General features: G+C 42.0%; 1 protein-coding gene and 2 non-coding genes across 3 annotated transcripts; 2 read left to right on the top strand and 1 right to left on the bottom strand.

Moving 5' to 3' along the window:
* The first annotated feature begins 3,127 nt into the window (after positions 1 to 3,127).
* trnal-caa (transfer RNA leucine (anticodon CAA)) lies at positions 3,128 to 3,239 on the top strand. The gene is made up of 2 exons: positions 3,128 to 3,165; positions 3,194 to 3,239. It is a non-coding gene; the product is annotated as a tRNA-Leu (tRNA).
* A 1,435-nt stretch (positions 3,240 to 4,674) lies between these two features.
* Positions 4,675 to 4,792, top strand: trnal-cag (transfer RNA leucine (anticodon CAG)). Its single transcript has 2 exons — positions 4,675 to 4,712; positions 4,747 to 4,792. It is a non-coding gene; the product is annotated as a tRNA-Leu (tRNA).
* Positions 4,793 to 5,401: 609 nt separating this feature from the next.
* On the bottom strand, positions 5,402 to 13,212 carry LOC130117197 (cytochrome c oxidase subunit 7B, mitochondrial). Its single transcript, XM_056285368.1, has 3 exons — positions 13,075 to 13,212; positions 7,083 to 7,198; positions 5,402 to 5,672 (listed from the first exon to the last, which is right to left on the bottom strand). The coding sequence occupies exons 1-3, from the start codon at positions 13,109 to 13,111 to the stop codon at positions 5,589 to 5,591; spliced, it is 237 nt and encodes a 78-aa protein (XP_056141343.1). The 5' UTR covers positions 13,112 to 13,212; the 3' UTR covers positions 5,402 to 5,588.
* Between the last annotated feature and the right edge of the window lie 6,517 nt (positions 13,213 to 19,729).

The raw sequence follows: 19,729 nt of genomic DNA, 5'->3' as shown, positions 1-19,729 counted from the left end.
TACTTATCCGTGCACGTTACAATATTATATAATCAATACAACAATATTTCATACATTGTCCTATATGTGCTCTGCACGTTTATGGCAAGTTGAATGAGCCCGAGTCCGACCCGAATCGGCGCAGCGAGTCGGGACCCGTTGGGACCCGGCCGACGGGCTTGCAGACCTCTAGTCTGCTTACAGATGGGAGGTTGAGCACCTGGCTTCCTGGTGCAGCCAGAACCACCTGGCGCTAAACCCCCTGAGGACAGTGGAGAAGGTAGTGGACCTCAGGAGAAGCCCAGCCCCCTGAGCCCCTCCTGGTAACTGTGTGTGTGTGTGTGGGGGGGGGTATACAGGGGCATCACTCTTACCACAGTGGAGTCATTCCCTTTCCTGGGCACCACCATCACTCAGCACCTCAAGTGGGGGCTAAACATCAGCTCCCTCATCAATAAAGCATAGCTGAGGATATACTTCCTGCCGCAGCTGAAGTAATTCAACCTCCATCACTGAGTCCATCCTAACCTCCTCCTTCACTGTCTGGTACGCTGTTCCCACAGCCAGGCACCAGGAGGCGCATCATTCTCACGGCAGAGAAGGAGATCGGCTGCCAACCTCCCATCTCTCCAGGACCTGCACACCTCCAGGACCCCGAGGTGGGCAGGGAAGGCCGTTGCCGAACCCTCCCATCCTGAACACCACCTTCTTTGTGTAGAGTCTATATTTTTACTCTTATTTCATTTATTGAAGTTCTAGCTCACAACTTCATATATGTCTTGAATCTTTATTGCTCCTTTAGATTTATTTCTTCAATAATCCGAGCCGGAACAGATACCTAAGGCATTTCACTGCGGAGAGTACTGTGTATGTATGACTGTGTACGTGACCAATTAAATTTGAATTTGAATTTGGATTTGTATTTGAGACTCTGCACTCTGGCAAGAAGCCAAAGTCCATCAGGACCCAACCCTCACGCCACAGGAACAGTTTCTTCCCTGTTGAAGTCGGACTAATTAACAGGCCCCACTGACACTTACTTTTTCATTATTTTTTTAGATCTGTTTTATGTATATAAGTGCGTGCTTTTGTATATATTTTTCCCCCACATACTTATTTTTATCTTATTTTATCCTCTGTACCAACAATGCCAAGCTAAAGTCCTGGTGCATTTAATGCCCATGGCAATAAAAGAATTTCAGATTCGGATTTTCCCCTTCTCTCTGAATATTGTCAAACTGGACCTTCCTCAGTCTGTCATATGTTTTAACCTGGCCTGCAGCCATTCTGTTCAAATCCCACATGGGGTTTGGTAGGGAGGTGATCAACTGTTTTCTCTCAATTTCAACCCTAAAATAAGGGTGGGAGATATTTGTCAATATGTGGACTATAACAAGTTACAGCCGAGTGATGATAGAAATAACTTCCTCTCACCCCTTTTCAGGTGGTGTGTGTCTTCCTCAAGCTTGGGTCTTCTACCAGAGGTCTGGGAGTTTGAGGGATCTGCCCAGTATCTTAGCTGTTCCTAGGACTGCATACTTCTGGACAGAGACCTCAGATGTTGTTCCTGGAATCTGCTGGAGCCACTCTCCCAGTTTGAGGGTCACAGCCCCTAGTGCTCCTATTACCACTGGGACTACTGTGGATTTCACCTTCCACGTCTGATTAAGTTCTTCCCTCAGTCCTTGGTATTTCTCTAGCCTCTCATGCTCTTTCTTCCTGATGTTGCCATCGCTCGGGATTGCTACATCGATCACTACTGCTGTCTTCTGTTCCTTGTCGACCACCACAATGTCTGGTTTGTTAGCCAGTACCTGCTTGTCAGTCTGGAACTGGAAGTCCCACAGGATCTTAGCTCTGCCATTCTCAACCACCTTGGTGGTGTCTCCTATTTGGACTTGGGGACTACCAGTCAGTATTCAGTACAGATATTCCTGTGCACTACCCCAGCACTTGGTTATGCCTTTCAGTGTACACTTTTCCAGCTAGCATTTTACACCCTACTACTAAGTGCTGGACTGTCTCAGGGGCATCTTTGCACAGCCTGCATCTTGGGTCTTTTCTGGTGTGGTAGACCCCTGCCTCTACCGATCTGGTACGGAGTGCTTGTTCTTGTGCTGCTCTGATAACAGCCTCTGTGCTGTCCTTCAGGCCGGCCTTTTCTAGCCACTGGTGGGATTTCTCGATATCAGCTATGTCTTCTATCTGTCAATGGTACATCCCATGGAGGGGCTTGATCTTCCATGACACCTTCTCTTCCTCCCCATTCTGTCTTCTGCTGCCTGAGGTAATCACTCAGCAGTTCATCCTGGGGGCCCCTCTTTCTGGTGTACTCATGGATGTTCCTTGTTTCATTCTGGATAGTGGCCCTGACACTCACTAACCCCCGGCCCCTTTTTTTCCCCACTTATCATACGTTCTCAGACTGCTGGACATTGGGTGGAAACCTCCGTGTATTGTGAGGAGTTTCCATGTCTTGATATATGTGGCCTTTACCTCATCCTTTGGCCAGCTTATTATTCCAGCTGGGTATCTGATGATTGGTAGTGTATATGTGTTGATGGCTTGGATCTTATTCTTCGAGCTGGCTCCTCAGGACCTGCCTCACTCTCTGGAGGTATTTGGCTATAGCTGACCTCCTTGCTGCCTCCTTACGGTTTTCATTTTCCTGTGAAATACCCAGGTACTTGTAACTGTCCTGTATGGCTGTTATCCTGCCATCTGGTAATTCAACCCCTTCAGTCCTCACCACCTTTCTTCTTTTTTCCACCATTCAACCACACGAATGACATCCCGATGTCGTCGTTGTAGATCCTGGTGAGGTGGATCAGCGAGTCAATGTCTCGCTCATTCCTGGCATACGGCTTGATGTCATCCATGTATAATAGGTGGCTGGTGGTTACTCCACTTCTGGACCTGGATCTATAGCTACTCTTTGTGATGATCTGACTGAGGAGAGTTCAGACCTATGCAGAACAGCAGCTGGGATAGTGCATCACCTTGGCATGCCACATTTGGTCGTTACTTGTGTGTGGTTGACTTGGACTCTAGTGTTGTTTTCCACTGCTGCACTGAGTTCTCGATGAAGGCCATTAGTGTCCTGTGTCCTGGTATAGATACTAGATATATAGGCATCGGGTTACGACATGTCAGGATGGCCGAGCGGTCTAAGGCGCCAGACTCAAGGATTAATTCCCTTCCGTATACACGAGGCTTCTGGTCTCCGAATGGAGGCGTGGGTTCAAATCCCACTTCTGACATGAATTATGTCAACCACAGGTACTATCTGGATCCTGACTCAAGTAGATACAGATCAATCATACTTTAATAAAGGGTTTCAAACCAAGCATCTCCTGTTGTTAGTGTTTTGTTTATTTTTTATTTCACTGTTCTTTTAGAATGGCAGAATTAGCCTGATAAATATTTGCTATAAAGCCTCAAAATCTTCCATAAACAATGTCCTGCAAGAAACTCACCTGTGAATTTTAGATTATTAGTTCAGATTTTGAGAATTTTAATGCACTATGAATGCATTATGAAACTCTGTATGCTTGTGGCTTTTTGCTAATTAACTTTACAATGAGTCGCCATTCAGATTTTAACGTTCTTTCTGCTGTTCAGTATTCAAATAAAGCCGGAATGTATGTCTACCATTATATTGTGAGTCCAAGCAGTGAAGCAGCTGAAGTCTTATTTTACTTAATTTCCACTGAGATACAGTCTACAGCCTTGGATCTGACATCAGTAGAATGGTACTTTCCAGCTGACCGCCATTTATTCTGGTGTGGGGTGATGTCTAATGCAGAAAGTTCTGGAAAAACTGTCAGCCTAATTTTATGAAGCACCAACTAGGGGGACGAGCCTATATCAGCTCTCACCAACCTTTCTCTGGCATCAACCAACTGAATATTACTAATGACATTTTTATCAACTAATAAAACAGGAAAAATAATGTTAAAAAAGCAACCTTCATTAGAATATTTTATTTATTAATACACATTAATTTCCTGGAACAACAACAGACACTCATTGTCTGAAAACACAGTACAAAACAAACCGTACAGCACAGCCAGAGGATATTTCTTCAGCTCTTGCGGCAGCTGAAGAAATTCAACCAGCCACAGACGATTACCTATTGAATGTTCACACCTCCATCACTGAGTCCATCCTAACCTCCCCCATCACTGTCTGGTACGCTGTTCCCACCACCAGGGACCAGGGCTGCAGCGTATCATTCGCTCAGCAGAGAAGGAAATCGAATGCCACCTGCCACCTCTCCAGGACCTGCACACCTGCAGGACCCTGAGGTGGGCAGGGAAGATTGTTGCCCACCCCTCCCACCCTGGGCACCACCTTTTTGTGTATTGTGTATAGTGGTGAGGTGGATCATTCCTGGCATACAGCTTGATGTCATCCATGTATAATAGGTGGCTGATGGTTACTCCACTTCTGGACCTGGATCCGTAGCCGCTCTTTGCGGTGATCTGACTGAGGGGGGCTCAGGCCTATGCAGAACAGCAGCTGGGATAGTGCATCACCTTGGTATAGTATGCCACATTTGATGGTTACCTGTGTGTGTTTGACTTGGCCTCTTGTGTTGTTTTCCACTGCCGCATTGAGTTCTTGATGAAAGCCATTAGCGTCCCCTCTCCTGACATATACAGATATATAGATATAGATATCGGTTCATGATGTGTCAGGATGGCCGAGTGGTCTAAGGCGCCAGACTCAGGCTCAATGATTAATTCCCTTCCATATACATGAGGCTTTTGGTCTCCGAATGGAGGCGTGGGTTCGAATCCCACTTCTGACATGAATTATGTCAACCACAAGTATCTGGATCCTGACTCATAATGATCAATAATACTTTAATAAGCTATTTCAGACCAAGCATGTGCTGTCATTAGTGTTTTGTTTTTTTAATTTCACTGTTCTTTTAGAATGGCAGAATTAGCCTGATAAATATTTGCTATAAAGCCTCAAGTGCTTCCCATAAACAATGGCCTGCAAGAAACTCACCTGCACTATGGATGCATTACGAAACTCTGAACGCTCCTGGCTTTTTGCTAATTAACTTTACAATGAGTCACCATTCAGATTTTAACACTCTTTCTGCTGTCCAGTATTCAGAACAAGTTGAAATGTATTTCTACCATTTTATTGTGAGTCGAAGCAGTGAAGCAGCCGAGGATCTTACACCAGTAGAATGGTACTACTTTCCAGCTGACCGCCATTTATCTGGTGTGGGGTGATGTGTAATGTAGAAGGTTCTGGAAAATCTGTCAGCTTAATTTTATGAAGCACCAACTAGGGGGACGAGCCTATATCAGCTGCCACCAACCTTTCCTTGATATCAACCAATTGAATACTACTAATGAAAGTTTTATCAACTAATAAAACAGGGAAAAAATAATGCTTTAAAAAAAGCAATCTTCATTAGAATATTTTATTTATTAACACACATTAATTTCCTGGAACAACATCAGACACCCATTGTCTGAAAACATTGACAAGATATTTATCTGTACAACCAGAATGTTTGACAGAGGTCATCAGTGAGGAAGGATCTTGGTCTGTTGTTGTGGAGTCACCCAAAAGTTCGAAGGTCATCACTCCTCAGCCTCCTTCCATTCTTTGGGCATGACCTTTCCAACTGGCGACAGGTTCCAGGTGATACCAGTCTGAGTGATAACCTACAAATGGTAAAATAAGTTGATTTTAAACACACACCATTGAGAGTGCTCTGAAAGGATTTTTTTTTAAACAGTTGAATGGCCTGGTGGGATTCGAACCCTCAACCGTTGGTAGTGTGGCAACAGATGAGGAAACAGAGTTCCCATTCTTTTGTTGGAAATTATTATCCAGCACTCTTGTTTGGATAAATATGGCCATTATTCAGTATCAACTATCACTGGAAAAGTCACTACAACCCCTACAGACAGACAGACACACCAACCATTCCTTAGTCTTTCATTTCACTAAGTTTTACTGAAATATCTCTATTTCAATGTTATATTTCTTACAGCGTCAGGGTTTAAAATGTTGAATCCAAGCATCCAGATATATTCATGCGGGTGTCACCTTGTGTTTTTTGACATCACAGAACACACAAACACCAGGAGTCTCTAAATGAACTGTGTAACAGCTGTTAGAAATACGATAATCTCATTTTACAATTAAGTTCATGACCTCAATAATAGTTCTGGGACATTTGATTAATCTTTATCATTTTCTGGGATGTTTTCCATGACTGGAAAACTGGCCTATAAACTTCCAGTTTTCCAGTGAGCACCGCATAAACCAGTGACAGCCGCTTTCGATGTCAATATCAGGCTACAGTGGCATTCTGGCCATGTAATTATCGTCTTTCTGCCCCCCAAATAATATAAAGACCCGTAAAATCACCATTTAGAGGTACAGACATGCTGTCCGGAGCATCGAGTGTCACTGATGGTATTAATACACTTCCAGACTCACAAGCTCGCTGAAGTTTTCATTTCCTCCCTATTTTACCTGAAAGGTGACAGGGTTTTTTTTTTTTTGCCCTATTTTCCACAGTAGTGAATGAACTTTTATTAGTGCTCCCAGACAGCTCTGCAAAGTGGTTTCACACTGTCGTCCCTCCCAATTACCCCACTCTTCCGGGCCGTCCCGGTCGCTGCTCCACCCCCTCTGCCGATCCAGGGAGGTCTGCAGACTACCACATGCCTCCTCCCATACATGTGGAGTGGCCAGCCGCTTCTTTTCACCTGACAGTGAGGAGTTTCACCAGGGGGACGTAGCACGGAGTTCCCCCCCTTGAGCAGGCGCCCCGACCGACTGGAGGAGGCGCTAGTGCAGCGACCAGGACACACACACACATCCGGCTTCCCATCCGCAGACACGGCCAATTGTGTCTGCAGGGGCGCCCGACCCAGCCGGAGGTAACACGGGGATTCAAACCGGCGATCCCCGTGTTGGTAGGCAACGCAATAGACTGCTACACTACCTGGACGCCCTAACACACTGCTGTTTTTTTGATGAAGCCTAAAACACACTCTTCCGTGCGTTCAAACTGTATTACATGTCGACATCACAACTTTGTAAATGGCAACCACACTCACATATGACCACACAGCTGTGCAGAAGGCCATTCCACCAACGAGAAGGCCGGTGCCGTACTTGGCGTGGAAGTTTGGGGGGGCCGTGGAGCTGTGCCTCACCTGGCGTGCAGCCGGACCTGGAGAGAAGCAGGCAATCAATGTTAGACCAATTCAATATGTTTCCTCTTATCTGCGGTTAAATTGGTATTGGCTTTTTGATATTTTACAAAAGTAAACCCGGTTTTCTAATTTTCCAAATGTTCATTTCTTGTGAAGATATTTAACTGATAAGCGCTGCGCAGGCCCACGCCCTCTCTCGGGCTGCTTTGTACTCAAGAGTTCTTGAAGTCTGTCAGCTTTTGTCAATGGCAGAAAAGTCAATGTCTGAAACTGCGTATTATACCTGACTTACAAATGGTGTACCAGGTAGCTTTCTCCTCTACTCATTCATGAAAGACTTCACTTGTTCCAGACAGCTGGCTGCTTTTGATGCAACTGCCCTCACTAGACACCCATGTCAGCATCCTTCTTTCTGTCTCCGCCGTTTTCATAACGTGCTGCTTAATGATTTTTGATGTCTCCTTATTTTCGGTCTTTTGTCTTTCATCTAGCGATGTGATGAGTTATGTCCAAAAGACGAGGACAGGACCAACCAAGAGTCCCAGCAGAAGAAAGAAAATAAAAGCAGAGATTGTTGCTTAATATTTGGATTTGCAATTTTGCTCACCCTCTTTGTCGAGGCCCTGCTTGCTCAGGCCATTTCTCCCGGCTCTGATATTAGAATGTAACTGTCTTACAATGGACATAGAGAGAGAGGAGAGACCATCCACCAGGTGAACCTGACATCCATGCAACAGAATCTGGAAATCTGCTGTACATCACAAACAACAAATGTTGTAGCACAGGCCAGACGACTGACAGCCATCTTTTCTTCTAAGAAAGTGTTTCTCTGTGATCTGGACACCCTGCAGTGTAGACGCTGCCCGTTGGGCTGGGAAGAGCACAGCTAACGATGCTACAACCTTTTCCCTGCATGCCAAAAACTGCCAAGCCTCTTGCAGGGAATGTCTGGACATGGGGCAGACTTGGCAGTCATTAGGGATGAGGAAGATCAAGTGTTCCTTAACAATTTTACTGTCAGGTTCTACCAGCGCCGCCTCGAGTTGGGCTTTCAGGGGGCACGGATTGGGCTGCAGGATCTGGTCGAGGAGGGTGAGTACATGTGGATCAATGGGCAAGGCCTCCAACCGCAGTATATCTACTGGAGGATGAGGGAGCCAAATAACTACGTTGCAGAGTGGGATAAAGACCAGGCCAGACAGGACTGTGTTGCCTTGGTCACGCCAGATGACAGGAACGTGGACAAACCACTCACCACCTGGGATGTTGCAGCACATTGTCTGTGCTGCAGGACGGCATTTTATTTGTGAGACGTCCGCACTTGTTCTCTGGCTGAGGCAAAGACGGAATAGGGCTGGTGGACAATAAACCAGCAATCTTCTTTCAAAAGGCTTGGTATTATTATTGTCGAGAGAGATATTGATCACAAAAGACATCAGTACAGTATACCCAGCCACACTTGGTACATGGACAACAGACTAACATAGTACCACAGTAAATACTGATACACAGACAACAGGACCTCTAACAGACTAGCATTACTCCACATGGTAAGCCTGGCTCAGTAAAGTTTTCTTTAGGGTAATTGATTGTTATTAATGGTCCCTCCACTTCTCTTTTTGAACCTAATGTTGAGCTGTCTGAAAAATTTCTCACTCATTTTGTAAATAAGGTGGCAAATATCAGGTCCCAAATCCAGCCTGGCTCTTGCATTCGTTCAATTTCCCATGTGAATTCTGCTTCTTTTACCCAGTTTCAACCAATTACAATTTCAGTATTAAAGTGTACAGCCTCAAACATGAACTCCTCCTCCTGCATCTTGGACATCATTCCCACTAAGCTTTTCAGCTATCAGCCCTGGTATTCTGCAAATTCTTAATAATTCTTTGGCCTCTGGCTCTTTTCCTGTTTTAAGCATTATATTGTTCACCCATTGATGAAGAAACCTAATTTAGATCCCCTGTTCCTAAGTAACTACAGACCAAACTCCAAATTGTCTTTTCTATCTAAGGTACTGGAGAGAGTAATTTCTTCTAAATTGATTTCTTTTTTGAACAGTAATAGTGTTTTTAAGTTTCCAGTCTGGTTTTAGAGCACTTCATAGAACCGAGACATCTCTAGTTAAGGTCACTAATGACCTACTGCTGACTGCAGACAGAAATTACTGCTCAATTTTAGTGCTTTTAGACTTAAGTGCTGCCTTTTATACAGTTGATCACAATATCCTCTTACATCGCTTAAGAGACTTGGGTGGGCATCAAGGGCTCGGCTCTTAGTTTATTACGCTCTTACCTCTGCAACAGAACCTTTTCTGTTGTTCTGGGTAACTAGCTAACTCCTCAATGGCTCAGCTAAGTTGCAGTGTCCCTCAAAGCTCAGTTCTTGGCCCCCTTCTCTTTTCTATATACATGCTGCCCCTTGGTCAGGTCATTCAAAAATTACGATGTGCTTTACCATTTTTATGCTGACAACATCCCATTATACATGCCACTAAAACTCACAGATCCTAGCGCCCTAGCAAATCTCACAACTTGCCTCTCTGACATTAAATCTTGGATGTCCGAAAATTTTCTCAAATTTAATGATAGGTCATTTTGTTCAGTCCCGAAATTTCCACCAGCCGTTTTGTTACTAATCTTGGTGGTCTGTCAGGTAGTCTTAAGCAGGCTGCTAGGAATCTTGATATTGATATTTGATGTTAACCTCGGTTTAGATAATCAAATCAAACACGATGTTCAGTCATGCTTTCTCCAGCTCAAGCTAATCTCCAAAATTAGGTCATTTCTATCAGTTGCTGATCTGCAAAAAGTTGTACATGCTTTTATCTATTCTTCGCTCGACTATTTTAATGCACTTTATTCTTGTATCAGCAAGGGCTCCCTCCACCATCTGCAGTTGGTACAAAACGCCGCTGCTTGGCTAATTACTGGGACAAGGAGGCATGACCATATCACTCCTGTGCTTGCCCCCCTACACTGGCTCCCTGTTATATCTCGAATTGATTTTAAAATTTTATTGCTCAATTTTAAGGCTTTAAATGGGCTTGCTCCTACATATATTTGTGATTTATTGACTTGGTATATATCCTCTCAACCATTAAGGTCTGCAGATGGAGCCTCTCGGTTTGTCAGAAAGGGCGATCGAGCTTTTGCTGTTGGATCCCCCACACTATGGAAGTCTGTTCCTGCTGAAATAAGACAAACCAAGTCTATAGCTTCTTTTAAATCTAATCTTAAAACGTTTCTTTTTATGAAAGCTTTTACAAATGTTTGATATTTGTTTTTATTTATTTATCCTGTTTTTATTTTTTCTATTACTTATTTGATCTTACTCTTAATTTTGCCTTGTCTGGTTTTATTTTTTTGTAAATCACTTCATCACATTTTTTTTTTAGAAAAGTGCTATTTAAATAAAGTTATTATTATTATGAAGACACACTTTCAAAACCCTGACTCACGGAAAAGCAGTTTGATTTTGATTATTTATTGATTACTTAGCTGATTGCTTAGCTGCCACCAAAGACTGGATGTCCCTTAATTTCCTCCATCTAAACGCCAACAAAACTGAAGTTCTCTTAATTGGTCCTGAGAACTTTGCCACTGCAGTTGATCAGTTTATTGGTCCACTTCATCCAAACGTCAAACCTACCGCTAAAAATCTTGGTATCATCTTTGACCAGAAAATGTCTTTCAATCACCATGTTACTAAGCTTGTCCAATCCTGTTTTCTTCAGCTACGAAGTATTGCAAAAAATCAGAAATATTTTGTCTTTTAAGGATATCGAAAAATTCACACTTTCACTTTCTCCCGTCTAGATTACTCTAACTCCCTCTTCTCTGGCCTCAACCAAGCTACTTTAAATCGTCTACAGCTGGTTCAGAATGCAGCTGCTAGACTACTAACCAGAACTAGCCATAGGATTACCCCTCTTCTTGCATCCCTCCATTGGCTTCTCGTAAAATTCGGAATGACTTATAAGATCTTACTGATTACATTTAAAGCACCGCATGATCTTGTCCCCAGTTATATTTCTCATTCCTCATTCCACTTCCTGACCACCCCGATCCTCAAACCTCGGTTTTTTTATCCATCCCTCACTCCAGCTGCAAAACAAAAGGTGACTGCACCTTTGCAGCCTTGGCCCCAAGCCTCTGGAATAATCTCCCCCAGTCCATTAGATTTGCTGAATCTGGACTGTTTTAAGCAGCTTCTAAAAACCCATCTTCTCAGGCAAGCCTTTTTATAGATTCCCACCCCTGACTTCTGTTTTGTTTCATTTTTTAGCTTGGTCTGTTAACGCCCAACGCCATGTTTTTATAATCATTCAATTTATTTGATGTATTTATTCATTTTTTGCGTAAGGAGCGTAAAGCACTTTGTAACTATGTTTTTAAAAGTGCCATATAAATAAAACTTTGCTTGCTTGCTTGCCTGCTCTCATATCCGATAGATCAGTGGTTCTCAACCTTTTTGGGGTCCTGGACCCCCTGCGTATTTTTGATCTACCCTGAGGACCCCTCCACTTGATCTTGGGGGAGGGGGGTTGCAATTTGACAGAAACAGTAGAAACTGCATTTTAAATTGCATTATAGCATTTATTCACTCTTTGGGGCAAAAATAAGAGCTTTCAGTTGTAACTTAGATATAGTTAACAAAACAGAATTCTTATGCAGTAACTTTCAGATATATGTAACAAAACAGAATATGTAGTCAGTAACTTTCAGATATATGTAACAAAACAGAATATGTATTCAGTAACTTTCAGATATATGTAACAACAGAATTTTTATGCAGTAACTTTTAACAATGCAAACGGGAGCGAGATCTCTTATTAAAATACAATAAATTACACTTGTGAAACAGATGTAATTAGAGAAAAAAGTCCTGTTACCCTTTATAGTTTAGGTAGATAAAGGTCTCAGTCACATTTGAGTAAAATAATCCTATTTCTATACATGTCATAGGATCTTTCTTTTAAAGATATTTTATTTTCACGGACCCCTTGCAATTACACCACGGACCACTAGGGGTCCGCGGACCCCCGGTTGAGAAACACTGCGATAGATAGCGCCAGCTCTCATTATGTCTTCCAGCAGCAGTTATTTTGCAATTATTATGCACGCTTTTTTCAAATTATTCTAATTTCAAGTTTGATGAGAAATGCAAACCCTTGTCAGCCGTTTTGGTGGGTAAATCGAGTATTAGTGAAGAACAGGTGCATTTGTTTTGCCGTTGCAGGACGTGTCTTATTAGTAGTTTACACCATAGTAGAGGCTAGGGAGACCACCAAAACTACTGCTCTCGATCTGAACGTCGTTTTACGTTCTGGCTACGATTCGTAGCAGGTAATTATCAAGCGAAGACAACATTTGCATGTTTTTAATTGATGCAACGCATCCGCTCTGGCGATGGCAGCGGACGTTAATCTGCAGGAACGGAGGTTAAAAAACATTTTTTTAATAAACTAAAACTAACGAGCATGCATTTTTTTTCTTCTTCTCTCGTTTTGTTAATGAAATGAATCACCTTATTCTACTTTCGACCTGACCTGATAGGTTAAAATGTCAGGTTGGAAAGTTAACCCCTTCAGCGACATCGCTTCAAAATGGCTTTTCCCGATTGACGCTCGTTTTTCCATCCGGAAATTAATCCGTCAAACTGAGATAATGTTTGAAGAGAGTCGAGCCTGTTATTGATTATTATCATTGTTATTTTTTCTTTTTTTAATTAAACATCGATAGTTATTAAACAGGCTGAAACCCCGGGTTCTGTCACAATGACAGATCGGTCACTAGGCTAGTCAGGGGCGGCTTTTGTCCGGTAAACCCACTGACATGAGGCTCTCACGCCCCATGGTTACATTTTAAAACCTATTTCCCTCGTTTGTTCTTACCGGTGACGTTCACAGCAGCTTTAACAAATCGAAACATGTTTGCTCTACTACTCGGTTCCTGCGGTCACCCTTGAAGAGCACGACTACAGTATGGCCGCTCGACCAGAATCTACGGCAACATCTGTGAGCATGCGCGAAACGTCCGGGATGCGTCTTCTTCGTCGTCTTGCTCTGCAGATGTGTCTTCTTCTTCTTGGTGTTTATCAGCGGTTGGCAAACAAGCGCATGACCGCCACCAAGTGGTATGAAGTATGGTTATGAGTCGACTCAACCATGAATGTCTATGCCAAAAAAAAAAAAACCCCGCTAACGTCCGCCTTTTTACATTGACCAAAGGCGGACATTAGCGGGGTTTATTTGCGGGTTTTTTTTGGCTAGTGGGAAAAAGGGCATTCCCTCCAAAAATAAATGAATAAATAAATAATAATACTTTTTTAAAAGAAAACCCAAAGAAAATCTAATCTTCTCAATGAAATTAGTTAGAAACTGAAATAAGATTTTATAACATTCAGTTGAATTCTTCTGTAGAATATCTACTGTAAACTACTAATAAGACACGTTAGCCCCCAACTAATGGATCTAACCCTTTAGCCGAGCGGTTAGCGATGTCGCCTTGTGGTGCAGTACATCCCGTATCTAATCCCGCACCGGGCAAGAAAATAACCGGTTACACTACTAAATCAAATTGTACTTATCTTTTCCTGAGATTTTGAGTCATACGCCTTCTTTCTACCTCGTATTTCTGACGATATATCGTAACATGCTCTATTGTTTCTTCTTGCCCACAGTAGTTGTAAAGTTTTGAAATAACTCAAATACCATGAAGCTGCTTTTTGGAATCTTTAGTGAAACGTGTATAACGACAACGTGTCTTTGTAGATTTAGAGAAAGCATATGACAGGGTGTCGAGAGAGGAGGTGTGGTATTGTATGAGGAATTCGTGAGTGGCAGAGAAGTATGTAGGACTGGTGCAGGATACGTTTGAGGGAAGTGTGACAATGGTGAGGTGTGCAGTGGGAATGACAGATGGGTTCAAGGTGGAGGTGGGATTACATCAAGGATCGGCTCTGAGCCCTTTCTTGTTTGCAATGGTGATGGACAGGTTGACGGACAAGATCAGGCAGGAGTCTCCGTGGACTATGATGTTTGCGGATGACATTGTGATCTGTAGTGAGAGTAGGGTGCAGGTTGAGGAGAGCCTGGAGAGGTGGAGGTATGCACTGGAGAGAAGAGGAATGAAAGTCAGTAGGAGCAAGATGGAATACCTATGCGTGAACGAGAGGGAGGACAGTGGAATGGTCAGGATGCAAGGAGTGGAGGTGATGAAGGCATATGAGTTTAAATACTTGGGGTCAACTGTTCAAAGTAACGGGGAGTGCAGGAGAGAGGTGAAGAAGAGAGTGCAGGCAGGGTGGAGTGGGTGGAGAAGAGTGTCAGGAGTGATTTGCGACAGAAGGGTACCAGCAAGAGTTAAAGGGAAGGTTTACAAGATGGTCGTGAGCCCAGCTATGTTATATGGTTTGGAGACAGTGGCACTCACGAAAAGACAGGAGGCGGAGCTGGAGGTGGCAGAGTTGAAGATGCTAAGATTTTCATTGGGAGTGACGAAGAAGGACAGGATTAGGAATGATTATATTAGAGGTACTGCTCAAATTGGGCGGTTTGGAGAAAAAACAAGAGAGGCAAGATTGAGATGGCTTGGACGTGTGGAGGAGAGATGCTGGGTATATTGGGGAAAGAAGGGTGCTGAATATGGAGCTGCCAGGTAAGAGGAAAAAAGGAAGACCAAAGAGGAGGTTTATGGATGTGGTGAGGGAAGACATGCAGGTGGCTGGCGTGACAGAGGAAGATGCAGAAGACAGGAAGAAATGGAAACGGATGATCCGCTGTGGTGACCCTTAACGGGAGCAGCCGAAAGTAGTGTGTGTGTGTGTGTGTGTGTGTGTATGTATATATATATATATACACATCTCTCTCCACCACCCACGGTCTCTGCCCCCGGTCCTGTTTCCACAGCTCAGGAAGCCCAGCCCAATTCCCTCCACTGTGTGTGGTCGCCTTAGCTGGCCCCCGTAATAAACTCCGAAGTCAGTTTGAAGCAAGTTTTATGTCTGCGCCTGAGTCCTTCCTGAGTGTCCCCTAACAACCATAGTTTCATTCGGTTCCAGTTTTACACCTTGGACCTTGTTCACAAAGTCAATGGAGTTTTGGATATGGTGAGGTGTTTCACCCACTAAAGGGGTCAAGATGTTGGCTATATGTTTGGCAATGTTGTACGTGACCGAGTTTATGCTGCTGACGATGGGACTGGGGGGGGTTCCATCTTTATGGATCTTAGGGAGTCCATATATGCACGGAATGTTATCTTGTGGGTAGAGACGGTGGTATTGTATCCGATCAATGGTTCCTCCTTTCTGTAGTTTCTGTAGGTACTCTATTATTCTCTTGTAACCACTAGTTGGATCGCGTCTCAGAGGTTCGTCGGTGTTGCTGAGTAATGATGTGATCTTGGCGTGGTAGTCTGTTGTGTTGAGGATAACCATGCATCTTCCCTTATCTGCTGGAAGGATAGTGATGTTTTCATCCTTGCTCAGGGCTGTCACGACTTTCCTTTCCTCCATGGTTAGGTTGGAAGGAGGGAGTTTTGCATTGGACAGAGCTGCTGATACCTTTAATCTAAGCTGTTCTGCCTCGGTTTCCGTTAGATTGTTTTTCCTTATGGCTGATTCTGTGGATGTGATGAGGTCAACTATAGGTAGTTGTTTGGGTGTCATGGCGAAGTTCAGTCCTTTGGCTAAGACCTCCTTCTCTGATTCGGTAAGTACCTTGTCCGACAGATTCTTGATCCATCTGTTCTGCGTTCCGTTTTGTGTGGAATGTTCTGTCTTTTGTCTCCAGGTAAGTATATCTGCTTGGCTAGCGTTGTTGGTTCGTCACTGTAAGTTTTGAAACTTCCTTTTCTGCCTTTCTTTGGTTTTGTGGTGTTGAGATAGTTGGGCTTTCTTGGTGAAATCAGTGATCCTCTCCAAGACTGCACCAGGCAAGTGGGCTGTTAGTTGCTGAAGTAGTCGGTCAGATTTCTCCTTCAGCCCTTCAATAGTGAAATGGACCTGTCTCACTCTTTCATTCAGGAGTTGATTCTGTGCCTTCTCTATGATTCTGTCTGCTCCATGTCCTTTCACTGTGGTGCGTAGGCTAGTGGGTCTTCACGGATATAGTATACCAAGTCCAGTTGCACTTGATTCAATTCCTTTGGATAACCATGACCTGGATGAATGAGAACATTCACAGTCAATAGTCTTCATAGCTGATTGTACCTGAGAAGCATTTTTAAGAAATAAGGTTGTATCATCTGCCAACTGACTTATAAGAAGATTATCATCAGCAACAGAGATACCTTCTAACCTACTGGATTTAATATAGTGGCAAAAAACCTGAACCACCAGGAGGAAAAGGGCAACCTTGTCTCACCCCTGGCCTGGTCTATATTTTGTTCTAAATTTTAAAAAATGAAAGTATGTCTAAGCAATTTATGGCTCGACAGTATGTCGAAGCAAATTACGGTAGTGTCTGGGATTTAAATAAAATAATATATTTGTTTTTATTTATTAAGAAATAGAAGCTCACAAATGTTTTCATATTGAATAAATATGCATTTTCTTGTTTTTGTGAAGAACGTACACATGGCGCTAATGAAATAGAAGATTACATTTTTTTTCTTGTTGCATAAACACCTTTTGGTTTTGATATAAAAAAAATTCCATTTGACTTTTTTTAACAAAATTATTTAAATCCAAGAACATCATATATATATATATATATATATATATATATATATATATATATACACTACCGTTCAAAAGTTTGGGATCACCCAAACAATTTCGTGTTTTCCATGAAAAGTCACACTTATTCACCACCATATGTTGTGAAATGAATAGAAAATAGAGTCAAGACATTGACAAGGTTAGAAATAATGATTTGTATTTGAAATAAGATTTTTTTTACATCAAACTTTGCTTTCGTCAAAGAATCCTCCATTTGCAGCAATTACAGCATTGCAGACCTTTGGCATTCTAGCTGTTAATTTGTTGAGGTAATCTGGAGAAATTGCACCCCACGCTTCCAGAAGCAGCTCCCACAAGTTGGATTGGTTGGATGGGCACTTCTTTGAGCAGATTGAGTTTCTGGAGCATCACATTTGTGGGGTCAATTAAACGCTCAAAATGGCCAGAAAAAGAGAACTTTCATCTGAAACTCGACAGTCTATTCTTGTTCTTAGAAATGAAGGCTATTCCATGCGAGAAATTGCTAAGAAATTGAAGATTTCCTACACTGGTGTGTACTACTCCCTTCAGAGGACAGCACAAACAGGCTCTAACAGGTACTATTTAATGAAGATGCCAGTTGGGGACCTGTGAGGCGTCTGTTTCTCAAACTAGAGACTCTAATGTACTTATCTTCTTGCTCAGTTGTGCAACGCGGCCTCCCACTTCTTTTTCTACTCTGGTTAGAGCCTGTTTGTGCTGTCCTCTGAAGGGAGTAGTACACACCAGTGTAGGAAATCTTCAATTTCTTAGCAATTTCTCGCATGGAATAGCCTTCATTTCTAAGAACAAGAATAGACTGTCGAGTTTCAGATGAAAGTTCTCTTTTTCTGGCCATTTTGAGCGTTTAATTGACCCCACAAATGTGATGCTCCAGAAACTCAATCTGCTCAAAGAAGTGCCCATCCAACCAATCCAACTTGTGGGAGCTGCTTCTGGAAGCGTGGGGTGCAATTTCTCCAGATTACCTCAACAAATTAACAGCTAGAATGCCAAAGGTCTGCAATGCTGTAATTGCTGCAAATGGAGGATTCTTTGACGAAAGCAAAGTTTGATGTAAAAAAAATCTTATTTCAAATACAAATCATTATTTCTAACCTTGTCAATGTCTTGACTCTATTTTCTATTCATTTCACAACATATGGTGGTGAATAAGTGTGACTTTTCATGGAAAACACAAAATTGTTTGGGTGATCCCAAACTTTTGAACGGTAGTGTATATATATAAACTTAGCACAAAAAGTAAGGAAATTTGTGTTTGGCAGATTATTTCTTTGTTGTAACAATGCTTCTTGGCAATAAATCTTATATCAGGCACCTGATTGTCAGCACCTGGGGTACCAGAAGCTCAAACAAGAGTCAATAGCAACAGCAAAATAAGGTGTTTGGCATTGGCAGAGAAGATTAGGCAAAATTTTCATGGGCGCAACCCACATACTCAGCTCTGCTGCTCATCCCACAAATGCATATTCCTTACAAATGCGGCACCATTTAAAAGGGAAATAAACAGGCTTTCCAACGCTATAAGATTTATTGCCAAGAAGCATTGTTACAACAAAGAAATCTACCAAACACAAATTTCCTTACTTTTTGTGCGATATATATAAAACCAATTATAAACAATACAGAATACAGCAGGGGACATGAAAAAAAATTAAATACATGTTCATGACTTCGTATATTTTCAAAGTTTGAAGGTCACGGCGAACTTTTTTTTAGCCAAGTGAAACATACATTCTTATATCATTTAAATTTCTACAAGTGAAAATGGAAAAAGGCAGATAATCAATTAAATATGCAAAGTAAACAAGTATAAAGTATCTAAACATGATAAACAATAACCTAAATAAAGTCAATGAAACTTAATCAGAGGCTACAGAAAATAGTTCCTTATAATATGACAGTGTGCGTTCAATTTTTTTATTCGTCATAAGGGCCAGTGTGTCGATATACATATTGAATTCAACCAGAAAAGCACCAAGATTTGGGAGGGACCCAGAGAACCTTGCTTTATGTATGTGACATTTACCAAGTGCAATTATAAGATTCCTCATGTAACTTAAAGATTTATTTTCACATTCAAATTTAGTAATAATGTCTTTAGGCATAATTATTATAGACTGTCCAGTCTTGTTAAGTAGAAAATTCTCTATGTCACTCCAAAACACAGATGAGGAGGGGCAGTGACAAAACAAACGCATAACCGTTTCTGGCTCAGCGCTACAAAAGGTCCAATTAAGTTCTATGTCAGTAAATTTGGAAATGAATGCGTTACATGGATAGATGTTGTGTAAATTTTTAAAATCGATTTCTCTCATTTTATTTGAGATACAGAATTGAAATGGGCACAACCAAGCCTTACGCCATAATTATGTCATCCAATTGTGAATTCCAGAAAGGTTTCCCTCTGGGTGAAATCTTATTATAGTCATAAAGCACTTTTCTTATATGTTTGTTGGTACATTTTATGTCTGTTCATTTTATTCCGTTAACTTTTAAACAAGGTATTTGAAGATTAACATTTTGATATCCTAACTGACATTTCATTAATTCAATTATCCGGCCCGACCCCGGAAAAGCAGCTGAAGATGAGATATACCTGTTTTCCATTAGACTCTTTTTTCATTTTTTATTAATCAAAAATCAGTACCACTGAAATAATACAATGTATGTATATACAAATGAACAGCAGGTTACAAAGAAAACAAAGCATACTCCAAAAGGGGGAAAAAACAAAAAGCAAAAGTTGTGTAAAATGAAATAGTATAAACTGGGGGGCTCAGTACAGTATTTTCAGGAAGACAAAATAGTTTCACAAAAGTTTCTAG

This window comes from Lampris incognitus, chromosome 8 (genome assembly GCF_029633865.1).
Source record: "Lampris incognitus isolate fLamInc1 chromosome 8, fLamInc1.hap2, whole genome shotgun sequence".
Taxonomy (NCBI): Eukaryota; Metazoa; Chordata; class Actinopteri; order Lampriformes; family Lampridae; genus Lampris; species Lampris incognitus.
Note: the sequence above shows the minus strand (reverse complement) of the source record. Positions and strands in the feature narration are given on the sequence as shown.